The 15,795-nt window shown below is 32.8% G+C and overlaps 2 protein-coding genes across 2 annotated transcripts; one reads left to right on the forward strand and one right to left on the reverse strand.

Moving 5' to 3' along the window:
- The first annotated feature begins 318 nt into the window (after nt 1-318).
- LOC110724169 (expansin-A4-like) lies at nt 319-4,838 on the forward strand. Its single transcript, XM_021903571.1, has 3 exons — nt 319-895; nt 1,852-2,170; nt 4,452-4,838. The coding sequence occupies exons 1-3, from the start codon at nt 733-735 to the stop codon at nt 4,762-4,764; spliced, it is 795 nt and encodes a 264-aa protein (XP_021759263.1). The 5' UTR covers nt 319-732; the 3' UTR covers nt 4,765-4,838.
- A 5,697-nt stretch (nt 4,839-10,535) lies between these two features.
- On the reverse strand, nt 10,536-15,102 carry LOC110724170 (mitochondrial import inner membrane translocase subunit Tim9-like). The gene is made up of 2 exons (XM_021903572.1): nt 14,870-15,102; nt 10,536-11,247 (listed from the first exon to the last, which is right to left on the reverse strand). Exons 1-2 carry the CDS (start codon nt 14,962-14,964, stop codon nt 11,061-11,063), a joined length of 282 nt encoding a protein of 93 aa, XP_021759264.1. The 5' UTR covers nt 14,965-15,102; the 3' UTR covers nt 10,536-11,060.
- Between the last annotated feature and the right edge of the window lie 693 nt (nt 15,103-15,795).

Raw genomic sequence — 15,795 nt, forward strand, 5'->3', positions numbered from 1 at the left:
AGATGAGCACATTTATTTATTTTTTCTTTGCTGATTTTATTAGTATAACATACATGGTCCAAACCCTTCTCTAATTCTTGTTTACTTTATATCCAATTACGAACAAATAGACAAAGTAATCTTCTAATTTACCCCAATAACAATTCTAAAATTTAACTCAAAATATGTTTTATGTCAGTGAAGATATGTTATTACGTCAGTAACTCTACGTAAATAGACAAAGTAATCTTCTAATTTTGTTAATTATTTAAATTACTCAGTAAATTAGCAAATTTTGTAAGCGGCAGTTTCTAACAAGATACAACTGGTTGTATGATGCATAAGCTATGGATATTATAAACTACAAGAAATAAGTACATTCCAATTGTGCGATACTTGTGATTAAAGCTATTGAACCCATCTATCTTATTAAAAAAATGCAGTAACCCATTTGCCAATCCAACAGCAACTCCTCTCCTTGATTCTCTCCCAAAAAATAGATATAAAAAAGAAAGAAGTAGAAGCAATAATTAAGTGATTATTATTATTAGTTTTCAGGAGGTACGTAAGTTCCTATGAGTTGTGACCATTCCTCACAGGCTCACATTACACTCCATAAATACCCACATCTTAACCACTTCCTTATTCCCAATTTCACTACTCTTCACCCCATTCTTTCCTGTTTGATTCCCTCTCTTTTTTGTCTCTGTCGACCTTTTTCTTACACACACCCACCCGCGTATAGGCCAATAAATGAGCAACATGAGGGTGTTTAATGTGTTTTGTTTCTGCGTAATAGCCTTGCTTTCAATTTTTTCGTCCGTGAATGGCAGAGTTCCAGGTGTTTACCAAGGTGGCCCGTGGACACCTGCTCATGCTACCTTCTATGGCAGCGATGATGCTTCTGGAACTATGGGTATGTTACTATATATATGCATCAATACTTTCTGTTTAATCCCTTTTTTGTTAGTTATATTTAAGTTGCTGAATCAACGTACTTTATCTGTCCTTTATTATTTGCACCATTTGATCCAAAAAGCTCTCACATAAAATGGGCCCATAATATAAACTACAGGGGACTGGGAGTATCGTTTAGCTAGTTTTGTTTGAGTTTGTAAGACGTTACTTTCTTAAGTACAAGGCCCCATTTTGAAAAAGTCCAATAGTTTGACTTCTATTAGTACTATTATGGTAAAATTAAGAATCCTCTTTTTGCTTACTTATTATATGTGTTTGTTTTTATGGAATTTTACATAAGACATCGTTTAGGTGATAAATAAAACGAATGTATAAAGTTTGTAGATAAGTATTTTTTAGAGTGAAGTCAACGTATTTTCTTTGAAAAAGAATCTACATCATTTTCACATTACATTATGCTTGATCTATACAAAATTCTATATTATACTTGTATACTAAAATCTTGTTCTTTAGTAGTTAATTCTAATTCAACCCAATTCAACTGAAATGAATAGGGCCGCGTAAGTGTCATTCTGACTTAAGGATACATGTAAAATTATCTCAAATAATTATTCTACTCATACTTAGAACTATTGATAAGTAATACTGATTCATGTGAGTAATATATGAAGGCATTACCTGTCTAAATTCTTGGTGGGAATACGTATGTTATTAATTTAACACTACATTTTTTATTATTGATGAGCTTAGTGATATCATCTCATAGTAGAGAGTGCCTCTAGTGGTTAAAGCTTCTCATTTAGTTCATGTGATCCCAAGATTAATTCTCTCACTTGTCTTTAAACACCAAAAAAAAAATGTATATCTGAGAACAAAGATAACATATTCAATAGAAAATTGTAAGAATTGTTGATTATGATAAATGATACATATGTTTCCCAAAATAAAATGCAGGAGGAGCATGTGGGTATGGAAACTTATACAGCGCAGGATACGGAACAAGTACTGCAGCACTAAGCACAGCATTGTTCAACAAAGGTTTAACATGTGGTGCATGCTTTGAGCTCAAGTGTGTTGATGATCCACAATGGTGTAATCCTGGCAACCCTTCTATCACCATTACTGCCACCAATTTTTGCCCTCCTAACTATGCTCAATCGAGCGATGATGGTGGCTGGTGCAACCCTCCTCGCGAGCATTTTGACCTCGCCATGCCTATTTTCAGCAAGCTTGCCAAATTCAAAGCCGGAATCATCCCTGTGAATTACCGCCGGTGAGTTTTTTTTCTTTCTCTAACCCGGAAAGTTAATTTTACGAATTTTACATGTTTTTTGCAAGTTATAAATAATAATTAACTCTGAATAAACTAGGTTTATGCTAACAAAATAATTAGTTACATTGGTTAAAGTCTTAGCTTAAACATTGCTATTGCAGCTTCCCTTTACACCATAAAAACACCACTTTGGTTACAAACAATGTCTCAAATGATAAACATAAAATTTGTCATGGGTTCATAAACTTTCAATATTTGTAATCAAGGAACGTAATAATAATAAGATAGTTTTATAATTATATTTGTAATAAAGATCTCATTCTAATATCTACGTTAATATAAAAACTCTATTTTCAAAATTATGCTCAATTCAATGAAATTCCAACACTAACCTCGACCATATTGAATAAGATATTAAATGGAAAAAAAAAAATATTAAATGGAAAAAAAAATTAATAAGATATTAAATGGAAAATATATATATATATATATATATATATATATATATATATATATATATATATATATATATATATATATATATATATATATATATATCTTAATTCGTAATTGTGTTTCCAAAATTTAAGAAACCGTCTTTAAGTAAATTACAAACAAAACTAATCATTAATCACTAATCAACACCATTTCATTGGACATAAGAGTTTTTAATTATGATTTTTTGAGAGAAGTGAGAATGGGCCTATATAGATGTATGGATCTTTCCTTTCTTAAATTATGACCTTAAATAGAATATAAAATTAACTTGATAATAACAAAGTTGATCATATATTCATATTCATATTTGATTGCATTGGTAAATGGTCCAAGCCCCATGTAAATCACAAAGAAACTGACCAATTCTCTTGTCTTTTACTCAAATAAGGTAAATCCATTAGATCGTCAAAAAAAAAAAAAAAAAAAAAAAAAGGTAAATCCATTAGAAAGTTTTCGGTGGATATATAGCTTACATATTGCCTCTTCAAGAAAAGATCCAAAGTTTTCAATCACTAAAATCTAACAAGGTCATTAAAAGACAAGAACTCTTCTTGAGTAGTCCTCCATATAAAAACATAAAAACATCGTTTTAGAAAGTGTATATGTACATTAATAAAAGAAAGTTGGAAGGTGGTTTCTTATGTTAATACTAATATAAAAATTCCATAGTATATTAACTTAAGTTAAATAATTAGTTTGGAACGTCAATAATTCTCCATCTTATTTGCATTTGCAAAGGCACAAATCTATTTTATAGTATTGTAAAGAAATGAACATCAAAACTGCAAAAAAAATTAAGTTATATTATATACAGGTCTCAAAATAATACTTCTTATAATTTTAAAAAATTATGACAAAAACAGACATAAATCACAATAGGAAATATCGCATATAACAATTTCCACTAATAAGAAAAAAATTATATACTGCGTATATGTGCGTGAAAGGCGGATGACGCACCAGAGGACGCAATATGAGAGCATGAAAATATAGTACAGGACTGAGCGAAGAATCCGAATGAGGCACATGCAGATAATGCAGTGACGGATCTGTCTTCGTTCATGGGAATGGGTCATAATGTCATATCATGTTCCCACCTCAATTATTATTCATTTTTTTAAATTAATGAGATGTTTTAAAACAAATAATAATGGAAGATAATTAGATAACATGCTCCTTAATTTTATAGATTTATTATTTCACGATTATACATGCATATTAAAAGTGTGATTAGTGATTTACATATAAACTCCCAAACCGACAAAAAAAATTGAAGCTTTGTGTTTAGTTAAATAAATTATTTTGATTATTTGCATTTTGCAAGTTGCAACACTTACTGCATCATAAATTGTCACACATTGACTACAACATAAATATTTAACATAAATAATACATATCATATATGGTGACAAAATTAAAAATTATATATGAAAAGAAAGGAAACACAGCTTTTTATTATTTCTAACATTCTTTTTGAGACAAATTTACTATTGCTTTCTGTAAAAAATAACCCGAACTAATAACTACGGAATAACACATAATAAACTTATGAAGTTGATGAATTAATATACTACCTCCGTTACAAGTTATGTACAACGATTTGACATAAAGCAAAGAGAGAAAATGTCTAATCGTTGCACATAAACTGAGGTTGTATTTAGCTTTGAGTCACACAAGCCAAGTCATTATCTCTTTTAAGTTAAGTCATTGAATTTAGTCAGAGTATTGAGTCAGTTTATAATATACTGTCTCGTCTAATTTATGTTTATATTTGTGTGAATAGGGTTCCATGCAGGAAGTCGGGAGGAATAAGATTCACAATGAACGGTTCACAATACTTTAATTTGGTATTGGTCACAAATGTTGCTGGAGCAGGAGATGCCATACGTGTAAGAGTGAAGGGTACAAAAACAGATTGGTTAAGTATGAGTCGTAATTGGGGTCAAAATTGGCAATCAAACGTCGTTTTGGTTGGTCAAGCCCTCTCCTTCCGAGTCACTACTAGTGACCATCGTACCTCTACTACATTGAACTTGGCACCGGCTAACTGGCAATTTGGTCAAACATACGTAGGCAAGAATTTCAAAGTACGCTAATTAATATAATTAATAATCTCATGGATTAATTAATTAATTACATCCCTCTCAGCTTAATTATATTATAATTATTATTCCATATGCATGCAATTTTTAGTTTATTTCTCAGCATCTCTAATTGTATTCTCTTTTATTTTCATGAGAAAAATAGAGTGGTGGAGATATATAGGTCATTTATAGTAGCATATTATATATTCAATCACTTATCTTGAGTGAGGGTTAATTAGTTACTATTGTCTGTCAAAATAGTAACTAAATATGCTTGTTTTATAGTGGCTGAAGCGGTTGCAAATGACAAAATCAAAACGTAACCCGCAGTTTACTCTTTTTATTACGGAGTATTATTATTTTATACTCCATATATAAAACGTATAAGTGTGTTGCATTGTATTTCAATGTTTACTAGTGATTCTTGCTAGTGTATCAAATAAATAAAGTTATTGTTCATTGTTACTTCCTTTTAAAATGAACGGTTTACCAAGTCTTTTTTTCTATATTATGTTTCATACTTCCTCCGTTTCCATTTAATTGACGCATTTGATTTAGGCCATTTATATTAAGAAGAGGAGAGAGAATGTGATAATGAAAAAGCAAATAGGGTAGCTTGTAAATGCAAGGTAAAAAAGTTACCTCAAAAGAAAATGTGTCAACTAAAAAAAAACATCCTAAAAATGAATACGTGTCAGCTATAAAGAAACAGAGGTAGTATAACATACTACACGTAAAAATGATCCATCCTAATTCTCTCAGCAGTTAAATTGACTAAGATATTACAGAGTCACGTTTAAGCTCGATTAGATCCAATCAAATGCACAATACTACCTTCGTTTCATATTGCAACAATTTAATATAAAGTGTGAGTAGAAAATATTTAATCATTATATAATATGAAACTGAGATAGTATATCAAACGACTCTACGCTCTACGACGCGACATCTAGTATTTCTCTTATAAGGGATTGTTTATGGTTCGAAAAGGGTACACATAGACATAGTCTATGTATATCCCACATAGACATTCACTATGGTGAATTTCTATTGGTTGAATTTTAGCCCCACCTTGACCCATCCCAAAATTCTGAAAATTTCACTTTCAAATATTTCAGAATTGAATATTTAAATTTCAAATTTGGAAATTGAAAATCAATGTATATATGGCGGGTTATGAGAAAGAGTAAGGAGTAGTTTAAGAAGAGGAAGGTGATCCAAGAAAGGTAAGCAATGACGGAGGACAAAATTAAGAAAGTGAGGTGGTTCAAAGACGATAAACAACAACAAAGACGGTGGGCGGTTTTCAAAGCCAAACTATGGCGAGGTTGAGCGGAAGAGACGACGGAGTTCTGGTGCAGTGGTTGAATGTAGTGGTGGGTCAAACGATCATTTTAGCAGAAGAAACCTTAGTTAATTATTCAATGTATTGTTCTAATACGAAAAATGGAGTAGATTTTTTTAGTAATTCTTCATTTTTATTATTTTGGTATCAAAAATGAATTTGTAAATGTTTCAATAATAAAATTAGTATCAAATTATTAGGTGTGGTATATGGACATCACCTTCTTAAGAAAATAAACAAATTAGTATTATTTTCGGTAAATATAAATAAAATTGAAAAGGCTGGTGGCGCTTAGGAATGGTTTTTCAATTCCGTGGTCGGATGTATGGGGTTTTAAGTCGGTTGTTCAAGTTTGTAATTTTTGGAGGTCGGTGGTTCAGGTGAGTCTCGAGGATGGTTATGAAGGTGAGTTTAAGGTTCTAGGTTTTGAAGTAAGTGGCTAAGGTGAGTTAAGCCGTTAGGGGATTGGATTTTGAGGTGGGTTGTTGAGGTGGGTTTGGATGGGTCTCGGGTGGCGTTTATAGAGGGGTTGATAAAGGGGTTGGCCTAGGTGGCCAAAAAGATGGTTAGTCGCTAGCAAGGGGGGATATAAAAGGGTCAAGGGTGAGAGGGGTGGTCCGTTTGGTGGTCGGTGGTGGATGGAGTAAGGGCTTCCATACATGTAGTGGGAGACTTGGGGTGGGCGGTTATTTTAAGCTTATTATAGTATTTAGTAAATACATTAAGTATAATTGTGTTGAAGCCATCTGATTTATTTAAAGAGAAGTATCCTTAAAGATCAAAAGATTTAATTATTTGGAGCTAGCCGCACAAAAATTAGCTTATTGTTGAAAATATTTCTAAATTTAACTATTAAGAAGATTGCACTTGCACATTATAAAATATCTCAAATTTTCTTTTGTAACTCTATTATCTATTAGGGAAAATTATTAATTAGTTAACTTTTTTGGGAGTTGCTTAAATTTTAATGGAGAATCTAAGTTAAACATTTGCAAAAATAAAACAAGTAAATACCATGATTAATGTTTGAAAATGTGTGTCGATAATATTGCTCGATCAAGATGTTGGTGAAAATACCAACATGGACTAGACGGGTTTAGGGTTAACATATTAAAAGCGCACATGAATACGAGAAGAATAAAGTAGAGGCCTATTATTAGGGCAGGTTCAATCTCTTTTAGGTTGGATTTGTACCTTCATCCCCGAACTTCCAGTCATGGTTCCAGACCTATAGGAGTTAAGGATCTCCTGGATCGTTATGGGTGTAACCTTCATCCTGTGAACGGTTTACAAGTTCCTAAAACTTGTTGGCAACTCTTTTTCTCTAGATTTCTTCCCTTTGAACGCCACCATGCTTAAGTGTATGATCACACTAGGGTTCAAGTTTGGGGTAATGCTTGAAATATTCCCTACAGTTGGGTAGTGGGTGAAGATACGGGTTAGGTGGGCTAGGGTGGTGGCTAGTGTCGTGGGGTGGTGGCTGCTGGTGGGGTAGGTATTTTTTTTGTTTTTTTAAAAGCATTTTCCGACGAAATTTCCGTCGGAAATGTATGACGGACTTTCCGGCGGAATACAGTCCGCCGTACATTTCCGACGGACTATTTCAGGCCTTAAAATAACTTCCGACGTACTGAATTCCGTTGGAATAGTGGTTCCGCCGGAAATTCTGTCAGAAAAGGGCCTTTTTCCGACAAAAGGTTTTCCGACAACCAGTTCCGACGGAAAACGGGATGTTTCCGATGGAAAATTCCCGTCGTCATTTGCCTGTTTTCTAGTAGTGACATAACAATACTATTAAAGGTCACATAAGTTTAAATAAAGTTTACTATGTTAAAATTAGGGTCAATATGTTCAACAAAATGTTAGGTGGACTTTTGTCCACAATAATATTATTAAAATAAGTTTTAAGAATATTATTGAGAACCAGTTTAACAATCATTTAAATTATATATCATTCCAAATATTTAATATATATTATGTTTAAAAAAATAATATTAATGTAAAGATATCTTTTCCCCCCAAAATCAATTTAATATTTTACAATTACACATAGAAAACGACGAGTTTTTAGTGTGGTTGGATGACACCTACCAAAACATCGACCAGGTAACCCCTGATTGAGCAAACCATGAATAAGTGACCCCCGACTGACCAAATAACCCAGACCATGACTAATCGACTAGTAAGACCCAACCAAGTAACTCCGACTACACGGTGTGATCAGCCACATATGAAACATTGTGTTATGTATCCAAGAAAATTTTGCATGCAAATAGAGAAGATTTCAAGCACAAGGAATGAGGCAGTAATTACAATGTAAAGTAAAATTCATTGGACAACTATGAGTTATTAAAGTAATTTACCTATTAATGGTATGTTATGTTCACTAAATAAGTTTAGATCGGTTCAAATAAATTTCGATTGGATTTTATCAGATTTAATGTGATTAATAACTTTTAGTACATTTTAGTTGAGTCAGATAAGTTTTAATAAAGTTCCATTAAAGTTTCAGTCGTGTCTAAAAAGTTTTATTCAAGTCTAATATGATTATATAAATACGTTATTTATGTTATTAGTAGTTTATTTTATAATTACACCATTGTTTTTTTTTTATTAGAAAAATTTGTTAAAAAAGCTTTTATAGCAACATTCTTGTCAGAAAAACTTTAAAAATATATTTGGCAAGTTAAAACGTAACTGTTTTTTTTTTTTTGTTAAAGACAACCAAGAACCTCTAATTCATTTAATTACCCTCGAATTCCCCCCATTTCTTCTAATTACCTTTAACTTAATTAATTATTTAACAATTAAATTACTTATAAAAAAAAACTTACCATCACCTCCACTACCCAGTCATCCTCACCCTGTCAGTATCCGCTCTCCCCCACCTGATGAGTCGCCAATCAAACCCCCCCCCCCACCCCTAGCGACCCATCACCACCACCGGCTGACCCCCCTCATCTCCTCTTCACACTCCATTACAACTTGTGGGGCGTGAGCTATTTGAAGATCTTCCTCTTCCTCCCCACTCTCCATTAGAAAACTTCATTAAGATCATCATAATAATAACACACGGTCCTTTTCAATACAAATTTGCCTTAAGATACAGATTCTCTACAATTATCACAAAATACTTGATATATAGCTTATGCTGCTCATATAATTATATTTCTTAATAATGATACCAAATTTCATACAATTATACCAACATTAATTAAACTGATACTAGAAAAATTCATGTGACACTAACATAATTACAACATGTTTTATAAATTCACAATTTGCTAAGCTAAAATATATCTAACCAATAACCATTATAAATCAACATTCTAATAGTCCTTATCTTCAAATACGGTGTATTTAATCACTAATTTACAATAATCACCATCAAACTTTAAGTAAAATCAATAAAAATTCATTGCAAAGCCTATTTCTTCAACTGTATCAAATTCTATTAATAACTTACAACCATCTAAATAATGAAAGTTATGGTTCAATTAGTAATTCAAGTTGATAATTTGTATTTTATTTTTAAATGAACTCAAATTTAGATTACCCATGGCAACAAGAAGATGAATGTTGTTTGGCTCCTATTCTAACAATTTCGAGAATACCTTCAACTTCATTAGCCATTAATGGTTGCTCAACATTTAACAAACTAAATTGGGATGTTGAGATTAAATTTTTATGAAATTTCAGCGCTAAAAATTTTCACTGCATTTGAGCGCTAAATTTCCCTCTTCTTTCTACAATAATGGCGGACTTTATTAAACTCTTACCGCTTTTAAATCCCGCCTTCATAGAATAATCTGCATTTTATCCTCGATAGGTTGCACATCTATTTAACATACTTCTTATCTGCAACAAACAAGAAGCTACGAACTATTGACATTCGAGCAATTGTGTCGGTCTAATAAAGTCCTTTAACTTGATGATTAATTACCATGAATTACCAATAATACCTTTAATCTCTGCTAATTTCATGTTCATTGTTTCAACCTATACACACACTTGTTCAGTTGTTCCTAAGCCCCTTTTTCCTTGATGGCAAATCTTCCAATTAGGGATAAGCAAACCTCGCACTTGGTAAAAATTTTAGGAACTAGACTCACAATCGGTTAGGACTAATTCCCAAAAATTGAAACCAGAACTGGAACCAATCAATACTATTCCAAAAGTTTCTTTCATATTTATTTTTATAAAGTAAAATCCATCTATAATCTTACATTAATACATTAATACAAAATTTGTTTATACTTCGTATTACTCATAGTTAAAGTCGTTCTCTTCTCTATCAAAAAAAAACAAAGTCGTTCTCTTCTCAAAATGATGATACCAGTGGGACAAACTATTTTCAAATTTTAGTGTTCATATGGACTACGACCCAGATTACAATCAAGATTAACACTGAAGAATAATAGGTGTATTTTTTTAGGAATAGAGCACAACAAAGAAATTAGGAATTATGCGCACAATTTTGCTAATGGCGCTTCTTTTGCTTCATTTCAAAAGCAATTTCTGTTTGTTTTCACTATTGATGACATTTAATTAAGTTAAAGCAACTAAATATGACCGGCAGCCAGGTCAAACAGAATAAGAACACATGGTCGTAGGGGCTCATATAGATCAATAACTATCACAATGCAATCAATGCCCAGAGACCCACAGAGGTTTTAGGAGAAAGATGTCTAGAAATTAAAGCAGAGATTTTTAAGCCAAGGCTAAAATTTCAGCTGTAATCACAGTTTCTGAATCAAGTCATCCTATTGTCATTATGAAAACACCCCAAAATTGCATTGGACCTGCAAACACAAATGCATCATCATCCTCGATAAATGAGGAACAATCCAGCTTATCACTTTATCAGAGGTCCAACAAAGGCAAAATTCCCCGCTAATACTGGAAGATACTAAAAACAATCAATGCTATGGACTTGGCATTAGTTATGCACAAGGGCATATGCTTAATCTTGGGTAGGAGCGCCCTGGTTAAGCTCTGCAAATCTCAGACCCACACGCATAGAGTGCTTCAGGAATTTCTCAGCACACCTCCGGACACATGTCTCCTCGTGCTTGTCAAGAGTTTTACGTCGGAAGGAGTCAACGCAGTCAGTGAAGCATCTCTCCACCAGAGAATTGTACATCCTTAGACTGAATCAATTTCAATAATTTTTAAATTTATCAGTAATCCATCCAAAGATAAATACAGTGAAGTTCTCTGAGAGCAAATTTTGGGGAAAACATAAAAGGTCAAGGATTAAATTCGACTATTGTAAACCAATTCAAAAGTTTAAGTCACACAAGATATAATAACAATTAATGTTTAAAAATCTATTAAATAAATAAATAATCAGTAGAGAAACACTTTACAAAGATGTCATTTTGATAATAACACCTTGTAAAATACCATTGTTGCATACTTGCATGGCTTGGAGAAGACTTGGATTTTACTGTGTGCAATTAAAAAAATATACTCCTCTTTACCAAAAAAAAATTAAAAAAATATAGACAAGGCCCAAAAGTGTCGTGAGATGCTGAAAAAAGATAATAATCGCTGGATAAAGGGACTACGGTTACCATTATTGATGCCTTAATAGATTTACAATGTTAATGAAACATTGCATTAAAAATGAATCCTCCAATGCATTTCTAGGACACACAAAAATGAATTATATCACTCATAATACAGTTCATAGATTTTTGCAATTACCATATGCAAACATTTCATAACTTGACCAGATTGATCAACCAAACACCTACAGAACTGAACAACTTAGATTATCTAGGGGAAAGTCGGATACTTAAGTTAAAGGGCACTCTTGACATCTGCAATAAAATAAACATTTATAGGATAGGAGCATTTTAATATCAAAATGTTCCTGCCTGACTAAAAGTATATATGTATGTACTAGTTGTTTAACTTGTGATCAATTTGGTTTTAAGGCATTATTGCGTAAACAATCTTAGATGCAGTAAGACTTTGTATCTACTTTCATATTAACCTTGCAGTAGCAAAGATTTAAATTAATTGAAAGCATACATGGGATGGAAATGTTATTAAAATCAGAAACCTGGAGTATGGATTGGAATTCCACCTAATTATATACTTGTTAGATTACGAATCTTATCACTAAAACAAATGAATTCAGAACTAATTATTTAATTCCATGTTTTTGGTTGCCTTGTATTTTAATGTATGCCTTCTTATGCTGTGATTCCATTTTTTTTTTTTTAATTTAAAAAAAAAAAGAAAAGAAAAGAAACATAAGACGAGAAATTCAATTGGACACCAAATTTTTAAGCAAATGAGAGGATGGAGATATCTGGAGGAAACGAGGATCCCAAGATGTGGCAGTAGAGTTGTTGACACACACAGATATTTACGAATTGGGCAGGAAAATCTTAACGAAGAGTGGTGGGTCTAAATAGTACAGGAAAGTGGTGCACAGAAGTATTGAGGATTGATGGGGGATAGACCCAACTGCGCTGAATTTAGTCATGAAGAAAAAGCCAGTTCTAGAAAATGAAGGTAAAGATTCTTTCATCAAAGAGAAATAAGGGATTCAAATTTTGCAAGAGAAGCTAAATAAAGGCCAGCTCATTTATGTATAGTCAGGTAAGGTAAATAATTGGGTTGACTATTCTGAAGTCAAAAGTCCTTTTAAGCCAACCAATGCTGACACTCAACTCATATCTACCCAGCCCATGTTCAAATTAATGCACCAATGTGTTACAACACAACCCCACTTTGTCACTCCATCTCAGTAACCAACAGCCCAATTATTAATGAGTTTGGGCCTAGTCTAACTATCCTATTTCTAAGCCCTCGGCCCTCACCAAATTAATCAACCCTCATTTCTCAACTGGTAAAAGTGTTAAACCCCATCTCATAACTCCACCTATCAACAATATCCAATTCTTTTCACAACGACATGGAGACACTCTCCAAACTTATCCACTCCACATTTTAATGAGACAAAAGCCATGTCTGAATTCACTCACTAAGACCACTTTTCCCAACCCATTTTTTAGAAACCCAAAATTTCCAATCCTAGGTCCTTAGTTGCCATCTCTCAAAATCTTTTCAGCCCACTCAGAATCAAATTCTACCAGCTTTTCTAATTCAAAAGGCCCCAACACCAAAACAAACCCCCACATCATCTCATCATCCCACAAAAACCTCCAAGATTATTTCACCATAGTTGCGCCACCAGTGGACGTACATAGACTCATCACTAAGTGCCAGTGGGAACCTGGCATCAATTTTCAGAATGAAAATGACCATTGTTGTCGAGGCCAGGGATTTTTAGCACCAATTACCATCCATCTTGAAAAGGTGGAAGTTAAGGCAGCTGGTAATTTAATGAATTAGCCTAAGGGGGAGGGCTGGAGGGGTAGTGTAGGCAGTGCATAATTAGTTGTTAGAATCAGCTTAGAGAAGAGGCCAGACATTTAATTAGACTAAGAAGTGTTGTATAATGAAAAATGCTGAATATCAGTGATAAAGAACTCACAGAAAATAATTTTGAGAGATTTCTTGAGTTTTAGTTTACACTTTGAGTGAGAACAAATCTCGAAAGCTTGTATCGTATTCCAGCTTTTAATGCAAATTTCCACCTTATTCTTCCTTTAAAATTTTGCGCAATTTTTTCTCATACTGGGAGGGAGGAGGGAGGCATGAGATAACAGTACTTTGAGCAGGGAGTAATTCCAAGAGCTGGATACAAGGTACAAGAGGTTGGTAAGAAGGGATTTCATACAAAAAAAATCTCAAATAGAACAATTGCGTAAATTTTTCATTCCATTCCATTCCTTAAATCCAAAATGTAGTAAACCAAAATACAATGCTACACCAACATCTTTTATGTCATATACAACACTTACCAACCCACAACCAAAAATCTTCCAACTTGTAATATACTACCTCCATTTCTTTTTAGTTGACACGTATTCCTTTTTAGTAAGTTTCTTTTAGTTAACACGTTTCCATTTGGGGTAAATTTTTTATCTTGCATTTACAAGGTACCCCACTTGTTTTTTCATTCTCTCTCACTCTCTCTTCTCTCCTTAATATGTGTGCCTAAATCAAACGCGTCAACTAAATAGAAACGGAGGAAGTACTAAATTACCATTCTGAAAATAAACCTTTATCACTTAATCCCAATTATTTCCAGCAAATTGATATTTGTGCAAAGAATTTTTATTATTTCTACTACGCACAATATAAGCAGATCATTCCTTTCCTCTTCCTCACCCTCTTAATTGATCTGTTAAAAATTGAGCATTATCGCATTAGAATCCTAAGGGAAAGAGCAGCTCGAAGTGGCGTGAGCAGAATGCAGTCGTATATTCAAGGCTCACTACAACAACCACTGATCTAACAACCAACTTTAAAGCTCAAATACTTTCAAACACAAGTACGCTTTCAAAGCAAGACAACCCCAAAGCATTAGAATCCTCTAATACTTCCTATTCTAGTTGCACAACTAAACAATCGAATCATCAGATTCCTCGACAAAATCACTATCAATTCGATACCAAATTTACCATTTCAAAGTCCCAATTAAGAACTCAGAAAACCACAGATGCCTAATTCAGCATCACAAAGCCGAAAAAAGTCAAATACATTAGATTAAAAAGGATCTACAACTATTCAAATCCCCAAAATCTTCACAAATTAGAAGCAATCAAAAGCCTTAAACTTGTACTATGAATAAATTCAATTAAAAGGCAAAATCAAATCGATTTTTCTGAAACATGAGTGAGAGAGGACCTGTCGCGAATTTGGAGCTGGTCGATCATGGCAGCCATTTTCATCTTATCTTCTTCAGGAAGATTGTCGAGGTCTCCGAGCATGTTCTTGTCCATTTTTGCAGAGTTGCCGGCTACAATTCTCTATCTAAAACCTTTGCTGAATGTTGTGCCTCTCTTATTCGTGTTTCTATCACCACAGCTTAAACCCTAAAATGCAATGAGTAAATGAGTATTAGACCCTTTGATTCTTCTTCACGAAATTTTAAGCGGTTGCATTTGACGATAACACCCTCTCTCTTTAAAAATAAAAAATAAAAAAAAAATTGTTACGGATCGTATTTTGTTTTGGGAAATGTGTAACTTTTAAATGTACCGTGTATTCCTAACATTTGTTTAAAAAAAAAAAAAAAAACCAAACTATTTACCTCGATCATTGACTTATCAATCAAAAATCATGCCACATACTAATTCCTTTATAATACTCTATATATATGCATGAAAACCGCCTAAAAGGAAAATTTACATTAAAATTTGAACACCATCTATTATTCTAAATCCTAAACTTTTGGGTGTTAGAATTTGATTTATTAACTAAGGGTGTTCTATTCAGATTATTTTCAATTCATTCAACTTCATTTCAGTTCATTTTAGTTCTTAATTTTCTTCTCTTATAAAACATTTATTTCAATTCAGTTTAGTTTAATTCAGCTCCAATAATTTCAGTTTAGCTCAGTTCAGTCAATTAGAACAGTTCCTTAAATGTACTTGATAATTAAATGGTTTAACATTACATTAGCATTACACTATAATAATTAAAATGAATTTGATGCTTAGGGTTAACCTAACAAAATTACCATTTATTACGAGTCTAGGGGTATCTGGTTCATTTTCTTACAAATCTCAAGGGTACAATGCATCTTTTAAAACCTCAAAGGTACACGGTGC

This window comes from Chenopodium quinoa, unplaced genomic scaffold, assembly GCF_001683475.1.
Source record: "Chenopodium quinoa cultivar QQ74 unplaced genomic scaffold, ASM168347v1, whole genome shotgun sequence".
Taxonomy (NCBI): Eukaryota; Viridiplantae; Streptophyta; class Magnoliopsida; order Caryophyllales; family Amaranthaceae; genus Chenopodium; species Chenopodium quinoa.

Coding starts and splice junctions, on each gene's coding strand:
- LOC110724169 (XM_021903571.1), top strand. CDS start 733: ATGAGCAACATGAGGGTGTTTAATGTGTTTTGTTTCTGCGTAATAGCC. Junction 896..1,851: donor TGATGCTTCTGGAACTATGG/GTATGTTACTAT, acceptor AATAAAATGCAG/GAGGAGCATGTGGGTATGGA. Junction 2,171..4,451: donor ATCCCTGTGAATTACCGCCG/GTGAGTTTTTTT, acceptor TTGTGTGAATAG/GGTTCCATGCAGGAAGTCGG.
- LOC110724170 (XM_021903572.1), bottom strand. CDS start 14,964: ATGGACAAGAACATGCTCGGAGACCTCGACAATCTTCCTGAAGAAGAT. Junction 11,248..14,869: donor CAGCTCCAAATTCGCGACAG/GTCCTCTCTCAC, acceptor AAATTGATTCAG/TCTAAGGATGTACAATTCTC.